The 26,475-nt window shown below is 36.9% G+C and overlaps 1 protein-coding gene and 1 long non-coding RNA gene across 2 annotated transcripts in view; one reads left to right on the top strand and one right to left on the bottom strand.

The window, feature by feature from the left end:
- Positions 1–16,556, top strand: part of LOC139964116 (complement factor B-like) — a 38,057-nt gene extending 21,501 nt beyond the window's left edge. Inside the window, exons 13-15 of the mRNA XM_071965474.1 lie at positions 12,224–12,317; positions 12,877–13,050; positions 14,162–16,556. Of these exons, the coding sequence (XP_071821575.1) occupies positions 12,224–12,317; positions 12,877–13,050; positions 14,162–14,595 (702 nt within the window). The 3' untranslated portion in view covers positions 14,596–16,556. The remainder of the gene's footprint in view (positions 1–12,223; positions 12,318–12,876; positions 13,051–14,161) is intronic.
- Positions 565–7,697, bottom strand: LOC139964126 (uncharacterized). The gene is made up of 3 exons (XR_011791836.1): positions 6,768–7,697; positions 6,291–6,460; positions 565–1,899 (listed from the first exon to the last, which is right to left on the bottom strand). It is a non-coding gene; the product is annotated as an uncharacterized lncRNA (long non-coding RNA).
- Positions 16,557–26,475: the final 9,919 nt, after the last annotated feature.

The raw sequence follows: 26,475 nt of genomic DNA, 5'->3' as shown, positions 1-26,475 counted from the left end.
TATTTCTTTTTCACTTTTAATCATTGATTTCTCTTCTGTGTTTGGTTATTGCCATAAAAAGGCAAGTAACATTGGCAGCCAACGTGTGTATGTGTGTGACGCCTAGCTTGTTAACACGATATCGCAAAATCAACCTCTGCTTATCTCATATTTGACATGTGGCTTCCCCATAATTACACTGTAAAAAATGTCTCTGTATATTTACAAAAGAAAAGCTGTCAATTAGTTTCCATCTGTTTTTTCATCAGTGTACAACAGCAACTGTAAATGCACAACTACGGTTTGTGTAGAAACAGATTCATTTCTATTTATTCAGGTAGAATTTTATGTGGTAACATGGAAAAAGTGATGTAAAATTCAAAATACTTTTTGTATATTGGTCGAACTTTTTTCGTTTCTAGACAGAATGTTTCCGTTAATTTACCAAATAACAGTTTGTAAACACAGTAAAAAGTTGTGGTTGAAAGTAAAAATTATGTATTCAAATGAAGCTGCTATATGTTGGTAAAGTAATTTGTGATCCTGGGCGAATCTCTTGTGGAGAGGAATTTGTTGTACATGAAAGAGATTTAGATGAAAAAATAAACGTTATACCAAGAGGAACACATTGAGAGAGTCAAATTTACCAAACACACATTTCTTTATTTACCAACATGCAATCTTGACAGGTGTTTTAGACTTTTAGAATATCATAAACAGCAAATGTGGAATTAGCACTGCAAACAATAATGTAACAATATATTACACTAACATGAACAGTTTAGATATCATTCCAAAACAGGGATAAAGTGTGAATTTGTCTACCAGTGCGTTGAAAAACAGTGATATTATCATACTACTACTAAACTATTTCAGCATATTAATCTGGACCTTCCTGATGATATTAGACTCCCAAAGGTAAAATACTATTTAAGCAAGATTGATAAATGCTGAATAGCAGGGGGTCAATTTACCTTATGAACCTACCAAGGATACTGCTGTCCATTGTAATTAGCACTCTTACAAAGAGATAGTGTCTAGAATGAAAGAGCAACGACTAAAAAATACTACTCTATGACATACTAAAGAAATAAGAAACAAAACAATAACATGAACCTGGAAACCACTTAAGTTGCATTGAAACTGAACCTGAAACAAAAAGCTATTAACAGTGTGAAACTCAAATACTATTTATATGCTTAGAGTACTGAAAAGGATTTCTTCTAGTAAAAATACTTTGTTTCGAATGAGTACAGTTGCTACCCTTGGAAATAAGCTTTACTGCTATCAGAACAACTCCCAAATCAATAGAAAGAAAAAAGAAAACAGTTAGATTGATGGTCAATGTCAAAGTGATGAAACTTCCATTGAAATGCTAAGGCACACTGGGATATTTTTTTGGTAAAATGAACCCTTTCCAATATATAGAACAATCAGAAAATCTACTTGACAGTGCTCAAATTTGGGATATTTTTATATAATTACATCCAACTTGTACTGAAAAAGCTACGAGGTTGTTCTGTACAGAATCATATTTTGTATTTAAGAAAATACAATGTTTGGTTAAAAGACGTCTGAAGCAAGCAGATTACCTTATTGTTTATTAAGTATTTTAAAAATCAACTTTAAGTTACATTGTAACATGAATCTGTAAAATTTACTGATTTATAGCAGAATAGTTTACAGATTCAACGCTTTTGAAATGGAGGTATCATTTAACAAAAAGTATACGGCATTAAACAAAACAAAATTAAATGCAGTTAGCTCAAGTAGCTTAATACTTTTGGCCACATTCACTGCATATCTCACTCTCTACTTTCCTTCATCCGCTCACAAAGAGAAGTTACTTTCGGATTTATACACCATCTGTAAGATTTCTTTGCCCTAGACCCTCTCCCTGGATCAATCTCGAACAGTATTCTGTAGGGAATAATTTGAAAAAAGTTTCATGAGTCCAATCTATCCTTGTTTACCAAAAACATCCTAGTGCTTAAAAACTAAATTTATTCAATTTTGGTAATAGTATCCCCCAAATTAGTTTAACTTCACATAAAAGTTATATATAAATATATATATATAAGTAAAAGTTTGTATCCATTTTATTATATATAAACCAAGGGCGTAGGAACCGGGGAGGCTGGGGGGGGGGGGGGGGGGGGGCGCCGCCCCCCAGTGAAAAATATGGGGGGGGGCGGAAGTATCGTTCCGCCCCCCCCCCCCCCCCCCGCTCCGCAAGTCAGAAAACCCCTTTTTCATTTCCAAATGAGAAAAAAAATCTCATTTGAAGCACCAAATTACATCTAAGGCCAGGTGAAAATGCAAAATTCTTTACAAAATGGAGTGGGTGTTGAAGTGTGCTATATTGGTATATAGTATATAGCACCCTGTGAGGTTGCATATGTTTTCGCAGCTCCTGTTTACATCGATTTTTTGGCAGAAGTTATTCATCATACAATTTTGTAGAATGGACTGTTGTTTTTCGAAATATCAGAGAGTCTGTACATAACATTATTTTTCAATTTGACGGACTAGAAAGTGCATATTTATGTGGTTTTCTTCAAGTTATACGTCTTCGATTCTGCCACGGTTGACTGCCTTCCAACATGCTTAAGTATACCAGCGCACAACTGCTTAGTATCCGTGGATCATTGACCAAGCCTTTGCTCCGGCTACCGATCCAAGTCTACAACACTCTCAAAAGAAATGGAATAAGTGCTGTTAAGCCAACCAGCCGGGGCACAAAGGGGATTAAAAGGAGAAGAATACCTGTGAGACTGACAAACACACTGGCCAGACAAGTGATTAAACAACGCTCAGCCAACTATGATAACCTTATCAGCCTGGTCAGGGGTCAAGGTCATCCAGGGCCGGACAAAAACAACAACAACAACACAGATCAGCTGATTGGTTCCTTCTCTACTAACTCTATGCCATTGAAACTCTGCCTGATTAACCCTTGCTCCGTGTGCAACAAAGCTACAGAACTTTGTGATTTCACCATGGACAATGCTTTGGATGCATGTGTTATTACTGAGACATGGCTTAAAGGTGATGAGAGAGATGAGGTCATTCTGGCAGAGCTAAAGCCACCAGGTTATCATGTGAAGCATGTCCCCAGGAAAGGTAGAGGAGGGGGAATTGCTGTCATGCACAGAGACTCTATCTTATTGGTACCCAATACATCTAATAGTTACCAATCATTTGAGTGCCTGGAATGTGTGATGCAGACTACTCCTCCTGTGCGCCTAGTGACCATCTACAGGCCACCACCATCAAAGACAAATGGTAACAGCTTTAGAACTTTTATGGAGGAAATAACTGCTTATTTTGAACTTCTCGTCATATCCACCGGTATTCTCCTTGTCCTCGGAGACTTTAATCTACACATTGACAAGCCAGCAGATAAGGAGGGAGCAGAGTTCATTTCTTTAGTGGAGTCACTTGGAATGACTCAACATGTGACTGGGGCTACGCATCGTGGTGGGCACACGCTGGATTTGGTACTGACCAGGAACATGGATAACATTGTGCCACGTGTTGCTGTTGAGGATAAATGTCTCTCTGATCATTACCCCGTGTTCTGTGTGCTACCCCTACACTGCACTATGCCTAAAACACAGGTAATCACCTACAGAAGGACAAAGGCCATTCAGCCTGACAGCTTCATCTGTGATATTAGTGCCTCATCTCTTGCTTCAATTTCTAGTGACACTCCAGCAGACAATGCCATCAGTCTGTATAACTCTGTCCTATCTTCCATCGTGGACAGTCATGCCCCAAAGAAGACCAGACGCGTTCCGGCGCGTTCACAGCCAGACTGGTATACGGCTCTGATAAGAGAGGCCAAGCAGCAGCGGAGGCAGTGTGAGCGGCTGTGGCGAAAGACCAGGCTTACTGTGCACAGAGATATGTTCATCGAAGCTAAGCGAAAAGTTAACATCATGATAGCAGAAGCAAAGTCAAGTCATTTCCACAACATCATCTCTGAAAATAGCGGTGACTCCAAGAAGCTCTTTTCTGTTGTTAGCAATCTCCTGGGTAGGAAGGCAACACCAACATTACCCCCCGACAAGGATTCTAAGGACCTTGTGCATGAGTTTAGCACATTTTTCATTGACAAGATCACCAGAATTAGAGCCAGTATAGTCAGTGAAGGGAAGTCAAAATCCTTCTCGTTGACAGTGCAGAAACCGCCATCTTGTGCACTAGATATGTGGGAGCCAGCTACAGAGGATGAACTGAAGCGGATCATAATGGCCTCCCCGTCTAAGAGCTGTGGCCTTGATCCGCTGCCTACAAATCTCCTTAAGCAGTGTGTGACACCTCTCTTGCCAGTTATCAGCACTATTGTGAACAACTCCCTCATAACTGGCGATGTACCATCCGCTTTCAAGCTCGCCCATGTGACGCCACTCATCAAGAAACCCTCGCTGGATCCTACCGTTCTCTCAAATTATAGGCCAGTGTCAAACCTTCCATTTGTTTCAAAGATTCTAGAAAAAGTTGTGTCATCCCGTCTTACATCCTATCTTGAACACAATGGTCTACAGGAGACTCATCAATCTGCATATAGGAAACACCACAGCACCGAGACTGCCCTCGTGCGCATTCAGAATGATGTGATGGTAGCTCTTGGAGGTCAGAAAGCGTGCCTGATGGTTCTGTTAGACCTTTCGGCCGCTTTTGATACGGTTGACCACCTCCAGCTTCTTACTACACTCAGTGACCTTGGTGTTAAAAGTACCGCCTTAAAGTGGATGACATCATACCTCAGTGATCGCCAACAGATTGTGTGCCTGGGAAAGGATTCTTCTGACCCTCAGACGTTAGAATGTGGCGTGCCCCAGGGTTCGGTCCTGGGGCCTGTGCTCTTCACGGTATACACGTCTTCACTGGGTCAGCTACTTCGCTCACAGGACATGGACTATCACTTCTATGCAGACGACTCGAGTCTCTATCTTATGTTCCATCCCAATGACATTACTATCACTGTGCACCGTCTAGAGAAGTGCATAACCTCAGTTCGGAAATGGATGTCACACAAATGCCTGAAAATGAATGACTCAAAGACTGAGGTGCTTCTAATATCATCAAAGCATCTGGCCAGAAAGATAGAGTGTCCAAGCCTCATTATTGGTGACCATCAGGTGGAGCCTAGTGATGTGGCAAAGAGCATCGGTGTCATAATGGACAAGCATGCCTCTATGGAAGACCATATAACATCTGTGTGTCGGTCTGCTCAGTACCATCTCTACAACATCGGAAGAATACGAAAATACCTCACCAGAGAAGCCACAGAGCAGTTAATCCATGCTTTCATAACATCTAAACTGGATTATTGCAATGCACTTTTATGTGGACTACCAGTTAAACAAATAAAACGACTGCAAAGGCTTCAAAACATAGCAGCAAGGATCGTTACACTAACAAAAACATCTAGTCATATTACCCCAATATTACATGAACTTCATTGGCTGCCAGTATCACAGCGGATTAGATTCAAAGTCCTTCTTCTTGTGTTCAAGTGCCAGAACAACATGGCACCTCCATACCTGCAAGATCTGATCCGTCTTTATCAGCCAACAAGAGCCCTACGTTCTTCTGGTCATAGTCGTCTGGAGGTTCCGATCACCAAGACAAACAGCTATGGGAACAGAGCTTTTTGCGTGGCTGGGCCACGCCTCTGGAACGAGCTGCCAGCTGAACTTAGAACTGTTTCTAGTCTAACGACCTTTAAATCAAAGCTGAAAACCTTCCTTTTTAGACAGCATTTTTGCAATATTTAAACTGTGTATTTTAAATTCCTTTCATGTGCAATACTCAAACGTGCATGCTTTTTATTTTTTCATACTCATTTATATTGTATTTAATTCTGCATTTTTTACTACATATTTTGTGTCATATTTTTATATTTCTTTATTTGCTGTTCATAGCGTTTTAGAGCACTTTTGTGGATTTTACGCTTTACAAAATAAATTATTATTATTATTATTATTATTTATTGCACCAAATTGCATCTGAGGCCACCTGGAAATGCAAAAAAATCCCCCCCCCCTCCCCTTAGACCCCTCCTCCAGGCCGGCCATCAGTCTTCAGCCCCCCACCGCCACTGATATTTTAAACTGTTGTTATTTGCATGCCGTGACAGGTGCACTAGTAGTTTAATGAAAACATTTAATGTTGCACAACATTTGTTGGCATTGACAGTTCTTCTTTGCAGTTCTTCTTGCATGATCTCAACAAGATGGAGGAACTGTAGTTTGAATGCACCTCCTTTGTTAATCTGTCAAGAAACTAGGTTTAAACTGTACCTCTGTATGTATTCCATGGTTGCTTGAACCTCGAGCTATGGGATAGCATATGTTGAACACATAGTAGCTCATGAACAACATCTTCAACACAGCAATAATGGATGTAGGATACAGCAGAGGTTCCCGATCAACTGTTATTGCCATTCTGTTTCTAAGAAATGGATTGCAACCTGTTACATAAAAACAAAAGCATTTTTTATTAATATCTTAAAGTATAAAGATCCATGGATTATAATTTTAAAAACCATTTCATTCAGAAATTATGCAAGAGTAGCCTGCAAGTGAAACCCTTGCACTCTGGATGAATCCAGTGGTCACCGTGATGCACTTTACTACAAAAAAAAGTCAAAACCTGATGATCTAGTGCATAGATATGTGAGACCAATCATAGTCTTAGAATAGAGATAAAATGAGTGTTTCAATACCATCTTCTCTATGGTCACGATAGAAGTGACTTTTCAAAGTTGAATAACTTACAAAAATTCTGTTGCACTTTTCTTCAGGACATGCACGTAAATTGAAAATTTGGTTGATTTTGATGAAGCCTGTAGTGACACATCTTTCTAGCTGCAGTATCAGAGTGAACACCACATGAACAAGTAACCATCTGCAAGAGAGTAAAAACATATGGAAATTAAAACCTTTCGGAAATGGGTCAGGCTCTCCAACAATACATTACAAATCCGGTGCCCCTGACTATTCCATCTCAGGTTTAGCTGAAGCCAATCCTATGAAAGGAAAACAAACAAACACTTTTGGTTACATATATATTGACAGATGACAAATCATATCAGTTAATACTGTAAGTAGGTTACAGTTTGGCATAATTCATAACACCCACAATCAACACATCCATGCTAAGATCGGGTTACTATTGCAGCATACAACAGTGCATACATCAACTGTTCATGATACTTAAAGTAGGCTAGGGGCAATTAGCAGCTCAGGCACAGTTCTGGATGGGTAGGGGGGGGGGGGGAGGAGGGCTAGGAGGTAGACTTTGCCTGTAATTTTTTTCTAGCTCGCAATAATCACAATTCCCCTTTACAAAGAAATTTCCTTCAGGAATTTTTTGTATAGTTAACTTCCACCTAAGCCCTCTCCCACTCAAACATACCTATAAATACTAAATTTCGAGTTCAAACATCTTTGGTTCTTGTGATATCGTGTTTATACGCCAAGGCATCAAATGACAGGCACATAGTACATACAGGGTTTCCCCATTGCATGCAGTAGCATCCTTCAGAATTGAACAAGGAATAACAAATGGTTTTACCGACCAATAATTAGTTTTCAAAATTCAGCGAGAAAAACAAAAAAAGTTGTATTAGTAAAATTCTGATTTATCACTGGAAAAACGTGATTTATCAGACAAAAAAAACAAAACAATTTCATTGATCGATGATCTATTTCAGTGATAGACCCGAGTTTGTTAACCATAAACCTAGCCTAGATTGTTCATTTCTGAATTTTAACATTTGGCGTGCCATAGGGGACTGCACGACTCCCCCAAGATTTAGTGTAAGCCGATCGGGGGCTTCAAACTAAACAGTAAAAGTGATATCAAGAAGTTTCCTAAGAGAATCTATGTTATATAGTAAAGCATAGATACTGATTGGTGACCAGTGTCTAGGCTGCGTTATATCATAGCCAATAGAAACGATACCGCGAAAGAATGAATATAAGCTTAGGTTTGGTATGACTGTCAAAACAACTACGACGATATGCTAGAAGTAAGCGATCGTATATGCTCGCCTAACAAAGAACTGCCATAGCATCCTTTGCTAGTATGCACACAATGGACCGACAGAGAGCTGTGCTGTCGGCCTAGCCTACTTGCTTTGCCGCTTATTTCAAAACAAACAAACCAACAAACGAACGTTTAATAAATGCTTACGTAAAAAGTAACAGTTTCATATGACTCAATTCACTATAGTTGCACTCATGTTAGATTAAAAAGGACTAAAAAGCTTTGAAATCATTACTTACCGTAATTACAGCGGTTTCGGACCTTCGGTGCGCGCCCAGCGTCATTCAACTGTAAGTAGTGTACAAAGGTCATCTACAACTTTGCGACACAGTTGTTAACTTTACTATTTCGGAAAAAACTCGTTGATTGCGTAAGACTAAACGTATATGCTACTTTCTATCATTCCAACAACATGTAAAATACGGTTCTCGTTTTATGATGCAAGATTTGGTGTAACGTTTTCGCGGTCACTTCGACCGCATAATGAAAACTTGGATCGAGCCTGATGCTTTTGTTCCGACACAGCAGTTGATGTATTGTTATGAAGATTTTGTTCCCATATACAGAAAATGTTGTTACAATACATTTTGTAAATGGACAACAATTTTTTTTTAACAACATGATTAATTTTAGTAGATGAACGGCGTAAAGCTGTTATATCACAGACATTTTTTACAGTGTAGTATAATAACGATAATGTTTTGGATGGAGGTCAAAGATCATTAATTGGGGTTAGCGGAGGACAAAATGTGAAAATTTCATATTTTCCTGTGACTTCCCCATAATTATTACAAGAACCTAATTGGTCTTTGGTTTATGTCAAAGGTCATTAGGTAACACTCTGTAAAGCCTTTTAAATAAAACTTTGTAAACATGATATCCCAAATGTCTTATAGTGAGTACAAGAACCCTATTATTTGGGGGTGTCAAAGGTCAAATGGGGTCAGCAGATGTCCAAATGTCAAAATATCAAATGTATTTTATCTTGAGAATTTGACTTTAAAAGAAATTATATATGCATGGTAGATTACCCACATGAATTAAGTAAATTTGCTGCACAATTTGATAAAGGTGAAATCTCATTAAAGGTTTGCAAAAGTCAAACCATACGACATTTCTACAGGTCAGGTCTCAATGAAGATGTGAAACTTAGGCTGATTTGACTTCCCGTTATGTAGTAGAACCTTCTTGCTGTTTTAGGTGGAGGTCTATGCTCTACCTAGGCACATAGCAAAATAAGTAATCCACATTATGTGAAGTGGGAGGATTCCAACCTTCGACTGTCTTAAGACTTTGAACAGTTTACATTACTTTTGCTCTTACTCTTACGTCCATCAAATCATAGGATCAAGTTTAGACTTCCCTGAGTTTTTACGCATTTACCTAAACAAGTACTTTTAAATTTCTTTCTCGGAGTTTATACTCTATTCAACTTAAATATTCACGGGACTACCTATGATGGATGATTTGCAACCATAATATTGCTTTAATCATCTTTAACGAGTTCTTTAAAGTTCTTGTCCATAAATTCATGCTCTACTAAACTAAACTATTCATGGTACGACCTATGATGGATGAGTTGCTCCCATAACATTTCTTGTATTAGCTTTTACAAGTAGTTTAAAAGTTCTTTCCATGAGTTTATGCTCTACTTAACTAAACTGTTCATGGTACTACCTATGATGGATGAGTGACTCCCTTTATATTGCTTGTATCTTCGTTTATATATATTTTAATAGGTCTTTCCAGGATTTAATACTCCACTAAACTAACCTTTTCATGGTACTACCTATGATGGATGAGTTGGTCCCTTTATATTGTTTGTATCTGCTTCTACAAGTATTGTTAAAGTTCTTTCCATAGTTTATGCTCTACTTAACTAAACTGTTCATGGTACGACCTATGATGGATGAGTTGGTCCCATAACATTTCTTGTATTAGCTTTTACAAGTAGTTTAAAAGTTCTTTCCATGAGTTTATGCGCTACCAAACTAACCTATTCATAGTACTACATATGATGGATGAGTTGGTCTCATAACATTGCTTGTATCAGCTTTTACAAGTAGTTTTAAAGTTCTATCCATGAGTTTATGCTCTACTAAACTAAACTGTTCATGGCACTTCCTATGATGGATGAGTGACTCCCTTTATATTGCTTGTATCTTCGTTTATATATATTTTAATAGGTCTTTCCAGGATTTAATACTCCACTAAACTAACCTTTTCATGGTACTACCTATGATGGATGAGTTGGTCCCTTTATATTGTTTGTATCTGCTTCTACAAGTATTGTTAAAGTTCTTTCCATAGTTTATGCTCTACTTAACTAAACTGTTCATGGTACGACCTATGATGGATGAGTTGGTCCCATAACATTTCTTGTATTAGCTTTTACAAGTAGTTTAAAAGTTCTTTCCACGAGTTTATGCGCTACTAAACTAACCTATTCATAGTACTACATATGATGGATGAGTTGGTCTCATAACATTGCTTGTATCAGCTTTTACAAGTAGTTTTAAAGTTCTATCCATGAGTTTATGCTCTACTAAACTAAACTGTTCATGGCACTTCCTATGATGGATGAGTGACTCCCTTTATATTGCTTGTATCTTCGTTTATATATATTTTAATAGGTCTTTCCAGGATTTAATACTCCACTAAACTAACCTTTTCATGGTGCTACCTATGATGGATGAGTTGGTCCCTTTATATTGTTTGTATCTGCTTCTACAAGTATTGTTAAAGTTCTTTCCATAGTTTATGCTCTACTTAACTAAACTGTTCATGGTAATACCTATGATGGATGAGTTGGTCCCATAACATTGCTTGTATTAGCTTTTACAAGTGGTTTTAAAGTTCTTTCCAGGAGTTTATGCTCTACTAAACTAACCTATTCATAGTACTACCTATGATGGATGAGTTGCTCCCATAATATTGCTTCTATCAGCTTGTTACCTCTTGACTTAAGAAGTGGTTAATCGCCATCTATGTATACCCCATATTTTTTCTTTTTTCCACTTGCATTGTTTTTTCTGTCAAAAACACTACTTGTCCTGTCTGGTGACAAATTCTATATACTACTATGTAAGCACTGCCTCTGTTTAGATTTATACTGAAGTATGAACTGCAGCTAGGATTAGCTTGTAAACTACTCGTGCGCTGCATATGCAATGTATTTAAAGGCAAGTAACCGCTGAGAGGCGTTTCCCTCTGATTTTACCTCGTGATATCAGTCAATTGTCTTTATTGACAATTTGTACATTTTATACAAATTAGAAATTATGAACACTTTCAAAAATGAAATTTCAACTTTCTTAACCATATGGTAAACAGATTAACTTACAGAGTCAATGAAAATTTCTTGGAAACGTAAAAGCGCAAGTCATTATTCCGTTTACAAAGGATATGTCGCTCAACTTGTAACATAAAGTGGAACTTTTGTTGAAAAAATTGATGCGTTAGGAATTCTGTTATTTATTTTACAGTTGAAAACCAAATTACATATACAGTATGGAAAAGTTTATCGGTTTCTTAATTTCATATAAAAATCCAAACTTCACATATTCCAAATGAAAGTCATGTATCTCAGACATGTTGCAGAAATAACTTGCCAAAATTATCTGAGTAACTGGGCATGACCAAAATAGATGTTCGAGGGTCTCATCCTCATAATTACAAAATGTACACATGGGAGAGTCTTTTAGCTAAATTTTATGTGAACATTAGTTGGTACAAATAATTCTTTGAAGTAACCTTGAAGTACGCCAGTTAATCGTAAAACGTATCAGAAAAGAAAGGCTTTCAATGGGCTTTACATTGGATTTCCACTCTCGGGACTGCTGCTAAAAATTCCATCATAAAAAGTCAAACGGGAAATTATTTGTAATATCAAACTTCGTGGTGACTGCAGTATAGGTAATAAGTCATTACTATTTAATACATTATTTTCTATATAAGCTTTTTTCGACATAAAAATATTCGAGTAAATATTATCGTTATTAATTTTTAAATATGAATTGTTAACAACATATCGATTAAAATAATGATCTGGTTGGCCAAGAACTACATATCACATAAATAAAGGTGTTTGAAATGTCAATATCGTTTTAGAGAAAGAATGTAAAAAAGCTTTATGAATCATTATTGTTTTGAGTTGAACAACATTAAACACAATTTCTGACAGAACACCATCTGTGGGGGAACGCTTATTGAGGCAAACTGGATTTTGACGGCAGCACATTGTCTCCATGGCAATGTCACATTCGAAGCTTATGCAGGTGAGTTCTCCTACTTGCACCGCTAGTCGGTGAAAAAAAAACTTTCAGTTGAGGGGTGGGGGCGGGGACTGGGGAATTTTACATTCAGTCTATGGAGAAGTAGACAAATCATTCTGGCCATGTCGCCCACTGAAGCAGATTCTGGGGTTTATTCATTAGCACAACCTTGCGTTAAGTTCTAATTACAGATGTTAATTACAGTCTAAATATACCTCATATGCAAAATTGGACAGCTATAGTTGTATCTTTTTTTCTGAGAATACTCAATTGTGCATGAATGTGCTGAAAGTCATATAATCGGACGGTTTTTCTGATAATATATAGAAAACAAACACTAGTAAAGCTTGTTTTGACATATATCTTTCATGAACTCCGAAAGGTGTATCTCGTGATCTTTTTTATTGCATTCAATGTCTTCAAGTTGAGTATTTTGGTGCTTAGTAATACTTCAGTCATCATACTTAACACATGCATACCGACGGAGAAGCATACATGTTTTATCAAGTATCTTTTCGTTTATTTGATTGATTGAATTCGTATTCCCTTCAATACCCTATAGGCATTGTTAATAGATTCGATGGGCAACGGAAGAAATTACAAGTCAATCAGACCATTCTGCATCCCGACTACGATGATGTGACAAAGAGTAATGACATAGCATTGATTCAACTCAGAAAACCGGTTAAACTGAGTTTTCATATTAGAAAGGCTTGTCTGCCAGATCCCGCAAAAGGTGAGACCAAGTGCCCAATGTATATATATATATATATATATATATATATATATATATATATATATATATATATATATATATATATATATATATATATATATATATATATAATGAATGTGTAGCAAGTGCTATGACAGATTTATGGTAAATAAATAAAGAACAACACATCAGAAAAATTCCACTTCACGACCGGCTTCGTCCTTTTGGGACTCATCAGGCGAAGTTAGGAATCGAATCCCCGGATCTTGCATCACAAACCCAAGTCCGTACCACTCGACCACACTGATTCACTGGTGTGTGAATGCGTATAAATTGGCGTATTACTGATATTGAGGGCATATGACCCAAGTGTAATAATTGTACAGAATGCACCCCTGGTGCTTTTTGAATCTGACAATTTACACAGAACAAGCACTCTTTAAAGGAGTGGAATTTGTAAATACTGTATATCTGTCACACCTATTGCTACACATTCATTTCTTATTTAAGGCTTGACTTGATTTTAAGCTATCAAGAAATAAATTAAAATATTCAAATGAACATTATTTAAGATATCTGGAATTGAATTCGAGATATCCAAAATTGAATTCGAGATATCAAGAAATGAATTCGAGATATCCAAACTTGAATTAAATCTTTGATATCTCTAACTGTATTCCCGATATCTCAAGTTTTTATATCTCGAATTCGAATTCTTGATGATATCGAACTCAATTTGGATATCTCACATATACTTTAATAATTGATATCTGCAAAGGAATAAGAAATATCTGGAAATGAATTAGAGATATCTGTTATTATTGAATAAAAGTTAAAATGGCGTTCCACACGCTCAGCTGGGGATTTCCGATCACACCCATAATTGGTACCCCTACGGAGACTCTCTGAGCAGGAACATCAACTTCTACCATGGCAACCTTTGCTATGGCAACTGAAATAGACACAATATAGGCCCCAATGACAAACCGACTACAATATATCTCATCCTCGCCGTAAGAACGATGATAATAAACTGAACGTAGCTGCTATAAACTCGGATGTGTGAACACCGCCTTGCTTTAATTTACAACATTGTCTTAGTCACATTTCGATTCTTTAAATTCACCAACAGAGAACCGGTTGCTCACTGTTGGTGCTGCAGTTGTGACAGGATGGGGACACAACGGAGTAATTCCAAAAAAATCGAAGCTTCCCAAAAGACTGGAACACGACCTTCAGGAACTAATCATGAAACTTCGCAGGCGAGATGAATGTGAAACAAGTCTGGTTGGAAACGATGAAGAAGACTGGTTTGATGAAACTATGACGTGTGCTGGGTACCTCGGTCGAGAAGTAGGACTTTGCACTGGAGATTCGGGAGGACCTTTAGTGAAGTATGCTAAAAGAGGGACATCGCGCCGTTGGACTGTCATTGGAGTCACCAGTTGGGGCAGTGGATGTGCTTTGCAAAATGAGTTAGATTTCTTCGCAAATGTCCCACACTTTGTTCCTTGGATTAATGAAAATATCAACCCGGAAGCAGCGCGGTTGAGGCGGAACACATAGATTAGATACAGACGTGGTCCCGGTAACGGTTTATAGATAGGGACAAATATATCGATAGTGAACACTTCCCATAACAGGACTTTTAAAAAAACTGACGTTGGAAATAGTTTCTTTGTTTTACTTTCAATGTTTGATGCATCTAATTTGTAAAAAAATCTCATTAGTAGCCGATAGTTATTGTAACATAATGTTGTCAGATAAGCCACGAAAAGGTTGACTTAAAATAGCAGAAGAATAATAATATAAAAAAAAGTGAACCAATGAATGTTTTAGATTTAACTGAGAGGATATCGCACCAAATGTGCTAGACAAAAAGTTATGAAATGTTTTACTTGTGACCTTACGAATAAAGACAAGCACAATTGATGCTTTAAGTTTAACGGCTATAGTAGAAGTGTTTCTACCGATTTCATCCTGCCCCAATATCATCGCATGAACCAACACAGATACAAACCCGACTTACCCTTTTTTTAGTGATGATAACGTTCTTCAGTGATATTATCAGTGAGTTTTTGTGGTTTGGCATTTCGTTACTTCCTAATTAACAATAATAAAGGACAAAACAAAACGGTGAGAGAGATAGCTTCCACAGATGAGAGCAACAAGTAGGACTAAAATCCATGGGGCTGATTATAAAACACAACGTATGTATATAGGCCGCAAATTCAATTAATTTTCTCCACATATTCTTAACATTGATGCAAGAAATAACGAAAGCATATCCACAGTAAATCTCCTCTCTGGAAAACAAAAAAATTAAACCTATTCAGGCAAAATAAAGGATTGCTGCATGCACAGTCATATGTTGCAGGCTGTTATCTAGAGCATCAGCGAAGTATGTGTGTTAAATATCATGGCTAAATCACAACAAACAACAGTGGCGTAGGAAGGTACTTTTGAGTGGGGGGGTGGGGGGCTGAAGACTGATGGCTGGCCTGGGGGAGGGGTCTAAGGGGAGGGGGTGTCCCCCTCCCCTTTTGAATTTTTTGCATTTCCAGATGGCCTCAGATGCAAGTTGGTGCAATATAGCACACTTCAGCACTCACTCCATTTTGCAAACTTAATTTTGTATTTTCACCTGGCCTTAGATGCAATTTGGTACTCCAAATGAGATTTTTTTCTCATTTGGAAATGAAAAAGGGGTTTTCTGACTTGCGGAGCGGGGGGGGGGCGGAATGATACTTCCGCCCCTCCACATTTTTCACTGGGGGGGGGGCTGGCGCTCCCCAGCCCCCCCGGTTCCTACGCCCTTGACAAACTAGGAATCTAAGGCAACCTATGGAGTCCACATATATGGTACACTACCGATCTGTTTACATAAAGGCTACTATAGGATACTGCATATTGTCTAAACTGTGGTAATGTGTGGAATAGGAGCACACCTACCAGTAATACACACACACACATATATATATATATATATATATATATATATATATATATATATATATATATATATATATATATATATATATATATATATATATATAGCTTTCAACGCAAACACCCACCATGAACAATTTATTGATTAAGGGAAGAATATTAGCTTGTTTAAAAATCGCACCTTTCATTTATAAACTCCTCTTTGAGTGAGGCAGCGTTCTTTCTTTTATCACTTGAGCCTTAATTTCAGCCACCATTGTAACTGTGAATTTAGAAAACATGAAAGATCACTTTTCACTTTTACTCGTCCATTCGTATCTACTAGTTTATTGTGAAGAAAGTTCAAGGCACAAGTCCGTATTATCACCAGGGGATATACCTCACCACTTAATTTGGGGGATATCAGGCAAGTGGTTAAGGATATGGTATGAAATGACCTAAGGATATTGTATGAAATGACCATGGTATAGCCAGATATATGTTTAAATAGTACTTGACATATACCGGTAAGGTTGGAAGCCAATTCAATGTTCCCCTTGAGTTATTCATAGCAAATAAATGAATTATATAAACAGAAACACACTTCCTTCTACTCAGTCATTTGGATTACGTAATTAAACTAGTAAACAGATCCCCCAAAACGCAATGATTTTCTCTCAATGAGTCCGTTAGCTGATGTTTCCCCATACTCTCTTAACCGTATTGTCACATTTTGTGTAGTTACATCTTACCATACATTCTGTACCAGACTATCGAAACGTTCATCAATTCCCGTTGATATCTGATGACGTAGTATTCACGCAAGATTTAGTTGTGACATTACTCATTTCCCTAAAACGTCTTAATTCTTTCTGAAAATTTGGCCCATATTTATGGATTTTATTCCATAATGTTCGATCGAATCGTTGATAGAGCATGACATCTCCTTTGTTCTATTTTCGTATCGCATTGGCCTGTTCTATACGTGTGGGCTCGCGGCTCACGTTTCGACGTTGCTTTTTCTTAATATACATTATGTCTTGGAATGTCCAGCACATCATTTTCTTTAACAGCAGCAAGGATTCATCAAAGTACTCCGTAATTAAAACCAGATCCAATTCTTCTTCTATTGTTTTAATTTTCTTCTGTATTGCATATTCATCTGTATAATAAACTTTTTCGGTCAATCCTAAATCAAACAGTTGCCTATTATGACCCAGACTACATGAAAAATATTTGCACTTCGCTATTGTTGAGAGGAAATCATCAAGAGGTGACGTTTTGATGGCTCCCTACTGCTCTTTAGTGAGACGAAGAGCAAGTTTGAATAATGAGTGATACTGCACCACAGAATACCATCGCGAAACTGGTTCACGCAAGATAGTAACATACTGAGCGGTAGGTTTCATAACCTTTTCCATGTTAGCTCTGTGAAAAGGCACGTGGTTAACTAATACGTTAAATCCTTCATCTGTCGGTTGCCTTAGTAACATTTCCTGTTACACTTGTTTGCAGCCCCTCTCCTTCGCGCCCAATCCTTCACCCTGCGCGGTAAAGGCCAAGATTTGCATTTATCGCTCCCAATGGCTGGGGTCCATATGCATAAGCTTCATAACAATATCAGCTAGCAGCAGCTGCACAGAATCGCTCATCACATACCACTTTTCGCAAGGCCAGTTTGCTACACTCAGAAATGAAAACAGTCTAGCAGCAGAATGTACGCGTTTGAGTAGACAATTAAGTTTATTTATTTGTCGGTGTGTTATGCCACGGGTGTGAAGGGTCTGTGGTTATGCATCGCACAACTCTGTAAAGAAGTTAAATCAAACCGAAACAGTTTGAAGATGATACAAAATATCACCATATGATAGAAACGTGACAATTTTGCACCCAAAATGAATTGATGCATTTTCCGTATGTTAATGTTAACGTTTGAAGAGAATGATGTTGAAAACAGATCAAGGCTTTAAAAAGAAAGTTTGAGCACAGAGCAACGGTTTGAGAAATGTTCCACTAAGCATTTTTCTTCCAAGTTTCAGATTTATGCTGAATTAAAAACTGTTGGTACATGTATACTAAGTAGAAACGTGCGCATCATTTGTTGAAAGCTGGTTTTTTTCTGGTAATAGTTTTCAAGGATTTTGTTTTAGCAGAGGGACCATTATGACCATTCTTACTGCAGAGAGGCAGTGACTGTAAATAGGTTATAAGTGGCTGAAACAATACCAGCTTGTAGGGGTTGAAACCATGTAGAGTCCAAATTTTTATTCCCTACCAAATTAGAATATTTTTAACTCATTTAGCCAATAATACCAAGACAGATGATTTTCAGACAATAATTGAACCTTTTTTTACGAACTGATGGATGTTAATGAACACATACAAGTCCTCGCAAAAGCAAAGAAAAAACTTGTCAACAAAGCATTCGTCTTGTGACAGTCGCCAGTTCATACAGTACGTGTATGCGAATCACGATGCACTGCGTACACGTGTATGTACATATCCATATATACACATGCGTGTACATCGCGTAAGCAAGAACTTCCCAATTTGAATAATTCAGCATCAAAAGTGCAAGACCCAGCCAATGAGAAGCTAAGTATGCCAATGATGGCCTTTATCGCGCTGGAAAATTAAAAACCTTTTGCGACCCGGCGAATTGTTATATCATGAACCATATAACTTCCTGGAAAAGGTTGCATATACGTTCTAAGGTAAATAAGATGTCGAACCATAAGAACTTTATCCGGCGAATATGAGAAAAACAAAGTATTCTGTTTCATTAGCTTGAGAATAGTTTAGTTCATGGTCACCTACAAGCTCAGCATATTTATCAGAGTCGCGACCCAAACCATGCAGCTGCCATTGTACATGTAACTATTATTCTGTAAAATGACAAATAAACTGCATAAGATACTTTTTCGCTATAACATACCTTCAATAACGTAACAAAAACAAGTTCGATTTCGAGGACAAGATATCGTCTGTTATTGCACTTTGTATTCAAGAAAAGAGCTTAAAAGAGAGAGGTGTAGTGTTGAAGGCCTACTGAGGATTGTTATTCTACCATTATTACACCCTGTAAGAATAACATATTCAGGACAATAATCTTCGACCCCTCGAATATTGTCTCGCAGTATGAGGACCAAATATTAAACAAATGTCATAGTGTGTTATTTGTTGTATAGCTTATTATTGCTGGCTTGCTGGTATATATTCCCATACAAGGTCGCAGTGGCGTTGAATGTTTGTTAAGGTGTGGGTTGGGGAAGGAGGATGTGGGGGGGGGGGGATCGAGTCAAGACTTTCTGTGACTGTACTTAAGTAGGAGCTGAACCTTTATTAGCCCAGAGGCGAGTCAAATATTTTGTAAAGGAGGATTGCTGCCATTGGGTCACTGAAGTCGACTCCCATGATACCAAAATTAGACGTCAAATGGTGCATTCTACAGCATATTTATGTACTACAATAAGGTATATATGAGTAGCTCTTAACGCAAGACTTTATGGTTGAATAATGGGGGGGGGGTGGCAAATGGGCGGAGAGCAAGTGAACACAGCCTTTAGCAATAACAGAGATGCAATTTACAAATGCCAATTCAACTAACATTCGTAGTAAAAAGTCTTCATAAAAAAAATCCAAATGATATTTTCACGACGATTTAATGTTTGTAAAGGATCGTGAAGTTCAGGACATATATGATCAGTTATAGTCACCGAGTTGTTTCGTTCGAACCACGTGTTAGCTGATAGATAATATGCGTTGTAACAATATAAATAGCCAATAATGAAAAGAAGATTAAAAGATATTTTATAGACATATTTTCAACGTTACAAGTTAAGATACATAAATATACTCTGAACGATTGATATGTTCCGCTAACGTTGCTTGTTCAATAATATCTTATCGTGACAGAAACGCAAACACCTTCTCGGGTGTTTGTTTTAATTAGTGAATGAGACTGAATTTGGGCCTTTTTCTTCTTCAATGAACATTGCTTTGACTTGCAACCTTCACAGAGGTAATGGGTCTGTTTAAGATAACTTTATTTTGTCGTCGACCTTAAAACACACTGCTATTAGTCCAGGTCGAATTTCTATAATTATATTTCTATAATACTATACATTTTTCATGTCAAGAAACAACGGATATTGACTGGGAAAAAAAATAATAGAAAAGAGCAATGATATTTATGGCTAGAACGGTATTCGAACCATAATACAGCGCTCTTTATAGTAATTTCTTTGACACGGGCTCTCCAACGAACAAATGAACAATCACATGATCAAGTTTTACTGTCATATTTTCCGTACTATGTCAAAATTACAAATTTAAGGAGTAAAGCAACAACACTTCGAAACAAATGTCAAAACTTTGACAATTTCGACATGAAACCTCAATATCAAGAAGTTAAAACGTTCCAAATTCGTTAAACCACGTCACAACTTGCTTGTAAAACATTACGTTTTCGGATTATATTTTGAATTTTTTTATGTTAAACGTCAACATTTCAATAACAAAATGTGGAAAGCAGTAGTCTAAGAATAAACGTCACATTTTTGACATGAAACATGAAAAGTAACGCGGTATATAACCGTAAAAATCCTCAGATAAAACTTAAAATGTTTGACATAAAACATCAACATTTTGAGATAAAAAGTCAAAATGAGAGTTAAAATGTTGGAATTGCGACATAAAATGTGGAATTTTGAAGTGTAACATCGCAGGTTTAGTTACAGAACGTGACATTTAGAGAAGGGACGTAGAATTTTGTATATAAAAACGTCAACATTTCGACACAAAATATAAACATTTTGCAATGAATTGTCAAGATTTTGAGAAGAAACTTTAATAATGTACATACAAAATGTAAAGTAAAGTAAATCATCCAAATGTCCAAATTAAGTATTGAATATTACTCTCCACTAACATTAGATGTTACCGTAACTGGTACAGCATCGAACAATGAAATGTTAGGGTCAAAGATTTACCAGCTATATGGTAAAATTGTAATTATTTTCGAAATGGTAGACTTGTTACAAACAAGACAGTACCAATTTCCTTCCGACACACCTGGCGATCATCATTTCACCCGACAGCCATGAAGACCATCGCCCTGATAAGATTTTCACCGCAAAATAACATGATATTTCTGACACATCGTAAACATTTCCCGACAATTTTTGCTTTTGCTCTAAATTAACATAATATCTGTGGTGTTGCACCCCACATACCTTCCTACCCTACAGCGCAAGTGACGCCCAGATGATAACTTAGAAGTTTGCGACAATGATTACCTAAAAAGGTCATGATTTAACATACCTTTATACTGATTTAGTTACCTCCTCCACCCACCTCACACAACCCGCCCACCCCCACACCCCACCCAACCCCATCAATGAGTCATTGTGTCATTTTCTCGGAATCAAGATGATAAGTAAAATAATTCGGTGGATTACGATATAAATCCATCAGTTCACACATGAACCGTTTCTGATATTTTGAGCACTATGCCTATGCGTTTCCGCTGTACGTCGTAGCGTAACAGTGCCGCTAATAATTATGTATGTATGTTTGATGATCATTTTGCTGTAACCATAGAAAATAAGGTGACTAGGATAGAGTTTATTTAGGTGACTCGTCTAAGTACGAAGTGGCATACATCATATTTATCGCCAACTCAAACTGGTTGCGCTCTACTCTTTTAACCATAGTAACAAATACTACATTCCTCACCTCCCCTAAATTTCGGAACAACCCTTTAAATGCAAACTGGAACATCAATTAAGAATGCTAATTCTACCTTAATGGAAGATTAAATATGCACTGAATCATATTATAATTATTTTGGGTTAAAGATAAGATTACAAATTAATAGTTGACATTATCGAGTTCATGGGTAGACTACACTTAATCAATATCGATACATCCTGAAGGTTTATTCTGCCCCATCAGTATGATGGTAGCTACTCCCCCTTACAAATCTTATACATTGGGCGGTTTACTAACACGTTTGGACCGTTTCATTTTGACCAGGTATTTTTCAGTTGGTTTCTTGGCAATGCCTGAAACTGGAAGTTGCCTTTTGATTGGTCGTGCGGTTGTACTTGAAAGGGTATCTGGTTGTAGGATATAATCCTAAATGCACTGTTATGTGATCTTGGTGACGATTCAAGGTGTGTCCATCTTCCAATCTAACAATGTAAGAAAAAGTCCTGTACAAAGCTTTAGTTTCAGTAGATCCATGTGGGTTTCACCTTTTCTGCCCATCATCAAGTGTAATGGATTCTGTCCTGTGGTTGTGTGTGTATGTGTCCGGAAGGGGGGGGGGGGTGTTAGTTGTTATGGTATATAAACCTTGCAAGCTTGGTGTCCATGGCCCCCTTCTGTCATTTTCCTCAATGCATCTATCGCCCTTTCCGCTACTATTGGAATCGCCCTTTGAATCGCCCTTTCCGCTACTATTTGAAGCAGGATTGTATGGAGCAGTACGTATGTGCTTCACATCATTCTTTCTCAAAAAGTCAGCAAACTCTGAACTGGTAAACTTGCTTTCATTGTCGGTAACAAGTAAGTCTGGCAGTCCATATGTAGCAAATGTTGAAGAACCCATAGGCTCTATTGAGCACCATGCAGCATGTAATTGTTTCTCCCGGTTTTATATATCACGTGGTTCTCACATATACGTGCAGTAGTTACATATGTCGTTCTGGCGAAAACAGGTAGTTTCAGTTATCAAATACCGTTTCATAAATTTAACATTTCATGCACACATTACATACCTTATATATATTTATGTATATATATATATATATATATGTGTGTGTGTGTGGGTGTGTGTGTGTGTTTATAAGGCACAAAGTATTAAATGATTTACATATCTGATATTTATTGATTTGTAGGTTTCTTTTAAAATTAAAAGATATCTAGAATCAAACTTGAAAGATTTTTAATAATTATTAAATATGAAAAGATATGTAGAACATGTCCCGGTTGATAAAGAAACACTTTTTGCCCAGTTCGCGATCCATATGTTGCGAGTTACGCTTCCGATCCGAGAGGTTGATCAGTGTCTAGTTTATTCTAGTAGATGTATGTAGTGAAACTGAAAGTTCAGGCTGAAGATTCTTTGCTAGGTAGAAGAGTTTCGCGTAGAAATCTTTGTTACACGGATTCAATAGGCTCTCTGCCTGAAGCAAAAGCCGAATGTTAATAAATGTTCAATATTTGGCCCACGTTGACTTCCACAGCGAGAGGTGTATTCTGAAACCTTTGAAATATTCGGTTGTCGACGATTTATCACTATACCTTTGATAAATGAATATCCTAAAGCTAGGCCTACTGTTGTGTAGCCTAATAACTTAGGTCTGCGTGGGTTAGTGTTGCTGTAGACTCTAAATCTGTCAGTGATATATACTATCATAGAGTTAACAAATTCTTACCGTATGAATACTGTTATATAGGCCAAGGATATAACTTAGACCCATTCGTCACCTGTTTGGTATGGTAGCCTACAATTGTACCAATGTTAGAAGCCTTAGGCTAAGTTAAGTTAGGTCGTATTGGTAGGCAAGAGTTAGGAATATCCTGGTTGGCTTTGGCTGTTATATCTTTATAGAAGTCTGTATTTATGTCTTGAACCCCATGAGTTCCATATTGTTTTTGGGAAACAAATTATGAGACATTAAAAATTCCCATACTAACATACAATGTTTTGCGACATGTAAATATCAACTTCTTCAATACAGCGTTGTACATTTGGTAGTGTATCAAAACGGACAGTATTTTATTTACTATTACTCCGTCTAACACTTACATATAGAACTTCAATAGTTGTGATACACAATAGCGGTGGCTGAATAAATATAACGCATTTAGCATGATTAAATTGCAAGTTGTCAAGTAGGCTATACAATCTAAATGAAAACGTTCAGTCAAAGTGATAGTAAAGCAAGAAAATCTCAAGTTTTTTTGATCTGTTAAAATCACTTTTATGAATGATGTCACCAAGTTACTGAAATTATACTGAAAAATTGATGTTGTGAAGATAGGTACATTTCTCTGTGCTAAGTGCATTGCCACTCAATATATATATATATATATATATATATATATATATATATATATATATATATATATATATATATATATATATATATATATATATATATAATTGATACAAGTTTGATTTTGGTAAATCTGATCAAACCATGAAAACATCACAAGAACAGAGAGATTTTCGGTTTTGCTACTTTAATCTTCAAAACATATAAACAAATTGTGCTCTTTACATCACAAAATCAATGGTTGTGTTCTGAGAGACTTGTCCTGCCTAAGAATGCACATATAGGACGCTTAAAGTAGCCATTATAAAAATAAAGGGATATTCTTTAGGCAAACCATTTAAAGCTTGCGTTGAAGGGGGAAATCCACACTGCTAGTTGGTATCCCATCTAAAACGTTTCCCTAACTTGAGATAAGGTTGATTTAATGTAACCTACTTTGAGTGGTTAAACTTTTATCTTCTCCAGGAACTTGAATTACAGTACAGGTGGTCTGTGATATCATTAGGGAATATAAACTCTGTAGAAGCTTTACTTTTAATATAATCTTCTTGTTGTAGCCTGAAATATGTGCTTAATAACTGTCAATGTTCTCTGTATTAAGAACTTCATCAATATCTTTCTCTTTTTAGAGATTTATTTTCCTCTGTGGTTGAATGATTGCAATATATCAAGAAATTGTACCCCCTCCCCCACCCATTTTATATGATGTGTTTTGTGTTTTAAATGTCCTTTACAATATTTCTATATCTTAGACTTCATTATTATTTAAATGAACATAATTCAACACATAAAGTAGGACGAAAATATACTGTTTAAATGTTTATAGTAAATTATTATACGAGCTATATAGACAAGGCACTTTAGAGTTGTACCTATGGCTTCTGAAAGATAGACAGATCAGATTAATATGAGAAGGTAAATCAATTTTACCATCGTAATGCAAAATGTCTACACTACATACCTGCTACTGTAGAGTTCCCAACTCCACCTTTTCCAGACGTTATGACTTTACTGTTTTTTACTCCAGGTATTGCCATTGTCTTAGGTAGACCTCTTCTCATTAGTTGCTTCACTATTTCATCATTGCCAGTACTAATACAGTTGTTTCATAACTGTAGTCACGTTGAGCGATTCTGGGAGGCAGTGAATTCAAATTGCATTAAAATAAATTGTACTTTTAATTTGACCAATATTTGTTTTGGGGATTTTGATGATATGGGTAATCCTGTGAACTTTTTATTTTTGTATGCTAAACAATTTATTTATACTTGTAGGTTGAATAAAAAAATCCCAGATGTGCACGAATTTTACTTTAAGTTTCGCTTTCGACTTGACTTTCACTATTTTATATCTAAGCAAAACAACAATTTGTGTAACCTTGACGACTATTATGATTTCTTTACGTAAGCTTCTTATTTAAGTCGTTTGCTGATTCTGTTGTATTATGTGTTACGGTATTGTAAATAAATACAGTGGAAAAAATCATTGCCAGTACTTTTCTGAAAGATCGAGCTTGTTTTGACTTGTACAAAACCACAAATGGGGGGGGGGTAAGGGGGATGGAATGGAACCAGAAACCAGGCATAGTGTTTCCTTGTCAAATTTCTTATGAGAGCATTACACAGTAACACTTCCAACAAGATTCTCATGTATTGACGATTACTGATCAGGAAGATTCTTGCACAAACACGGACCTAACTATCAAGAAAGAAGTCCATCAACAAAGCGTCACTTTTGCTGTTATTATTTCTTCACGGTTTTCAGACCTATATTAACCTAGAATGAATTTCCAAAAAGATGCACCTTTTGATATATCAGGTGCATGCTTACAAAATTCAAAAACGTTGACCTTAAATGACATTCACAGAGAAGAATAGGGATCTTCTACTCAATAAGGTGGATCATACATACCAAGTCCATCCAAATCTTACGTTACTTATCATGTTCACAAGGTTCTCACATTGTGAGTTCCTTTGACGGCAAATGACCTTTGACATCTACTGGTTTCAAAAGGATCCATGCACTCACCATGTGGACGGCACGTAACACATATGAACTGCAACCAAGCAGCACTGTCATCTGTTATGTTTGCAGAGTTTTCATACTTCGATCTCTGTTGAAATCAATTGACGTTTGACCTCCATTAACTTCAATAAGGTGGTTGTACTTACAAAGCTGGATCTTCACACCAAATATGAAGTTGAACAATGAAGTATTTTTAGATTTATCATGTTTACAAGGTCTTCAGACGTTCACCTCTACTGACCCTCAAAAAATCTTTCCCTTCACAGATAAAATATAGTTCTTGCATTAATAAGAAAGATCCACAAACCAAGCATGAAGATACTCCATCATAAACTTTTTGAGTTACCGTCTTTACAAGCATATGCTCAGACACACACACAAACACACATGCCATCACTATCGCATAGATTCCTTTGCCTCTGGAAAG

The sequence above is a fragment of the Apostichopus japonicus genome, chromosome 22 (genome assembly GCF_037975245.1).
Source record: "Apostichopus japonicus isolate 1M-3 chromosome 22, ASM3797524v1, whole genome shotgun sequence".
NCBI classification, from domain to species: domain Eukaryota; kingdom Metazoa; phylum Echinodermata; class Holothuroidea; order Aspidochirotida; family Stichopodidae; genus Apostichopus; species Apostichopus japonicus.
This window is presented reverse-complemented; position numbering and strand designations above follow the sequence as displayed.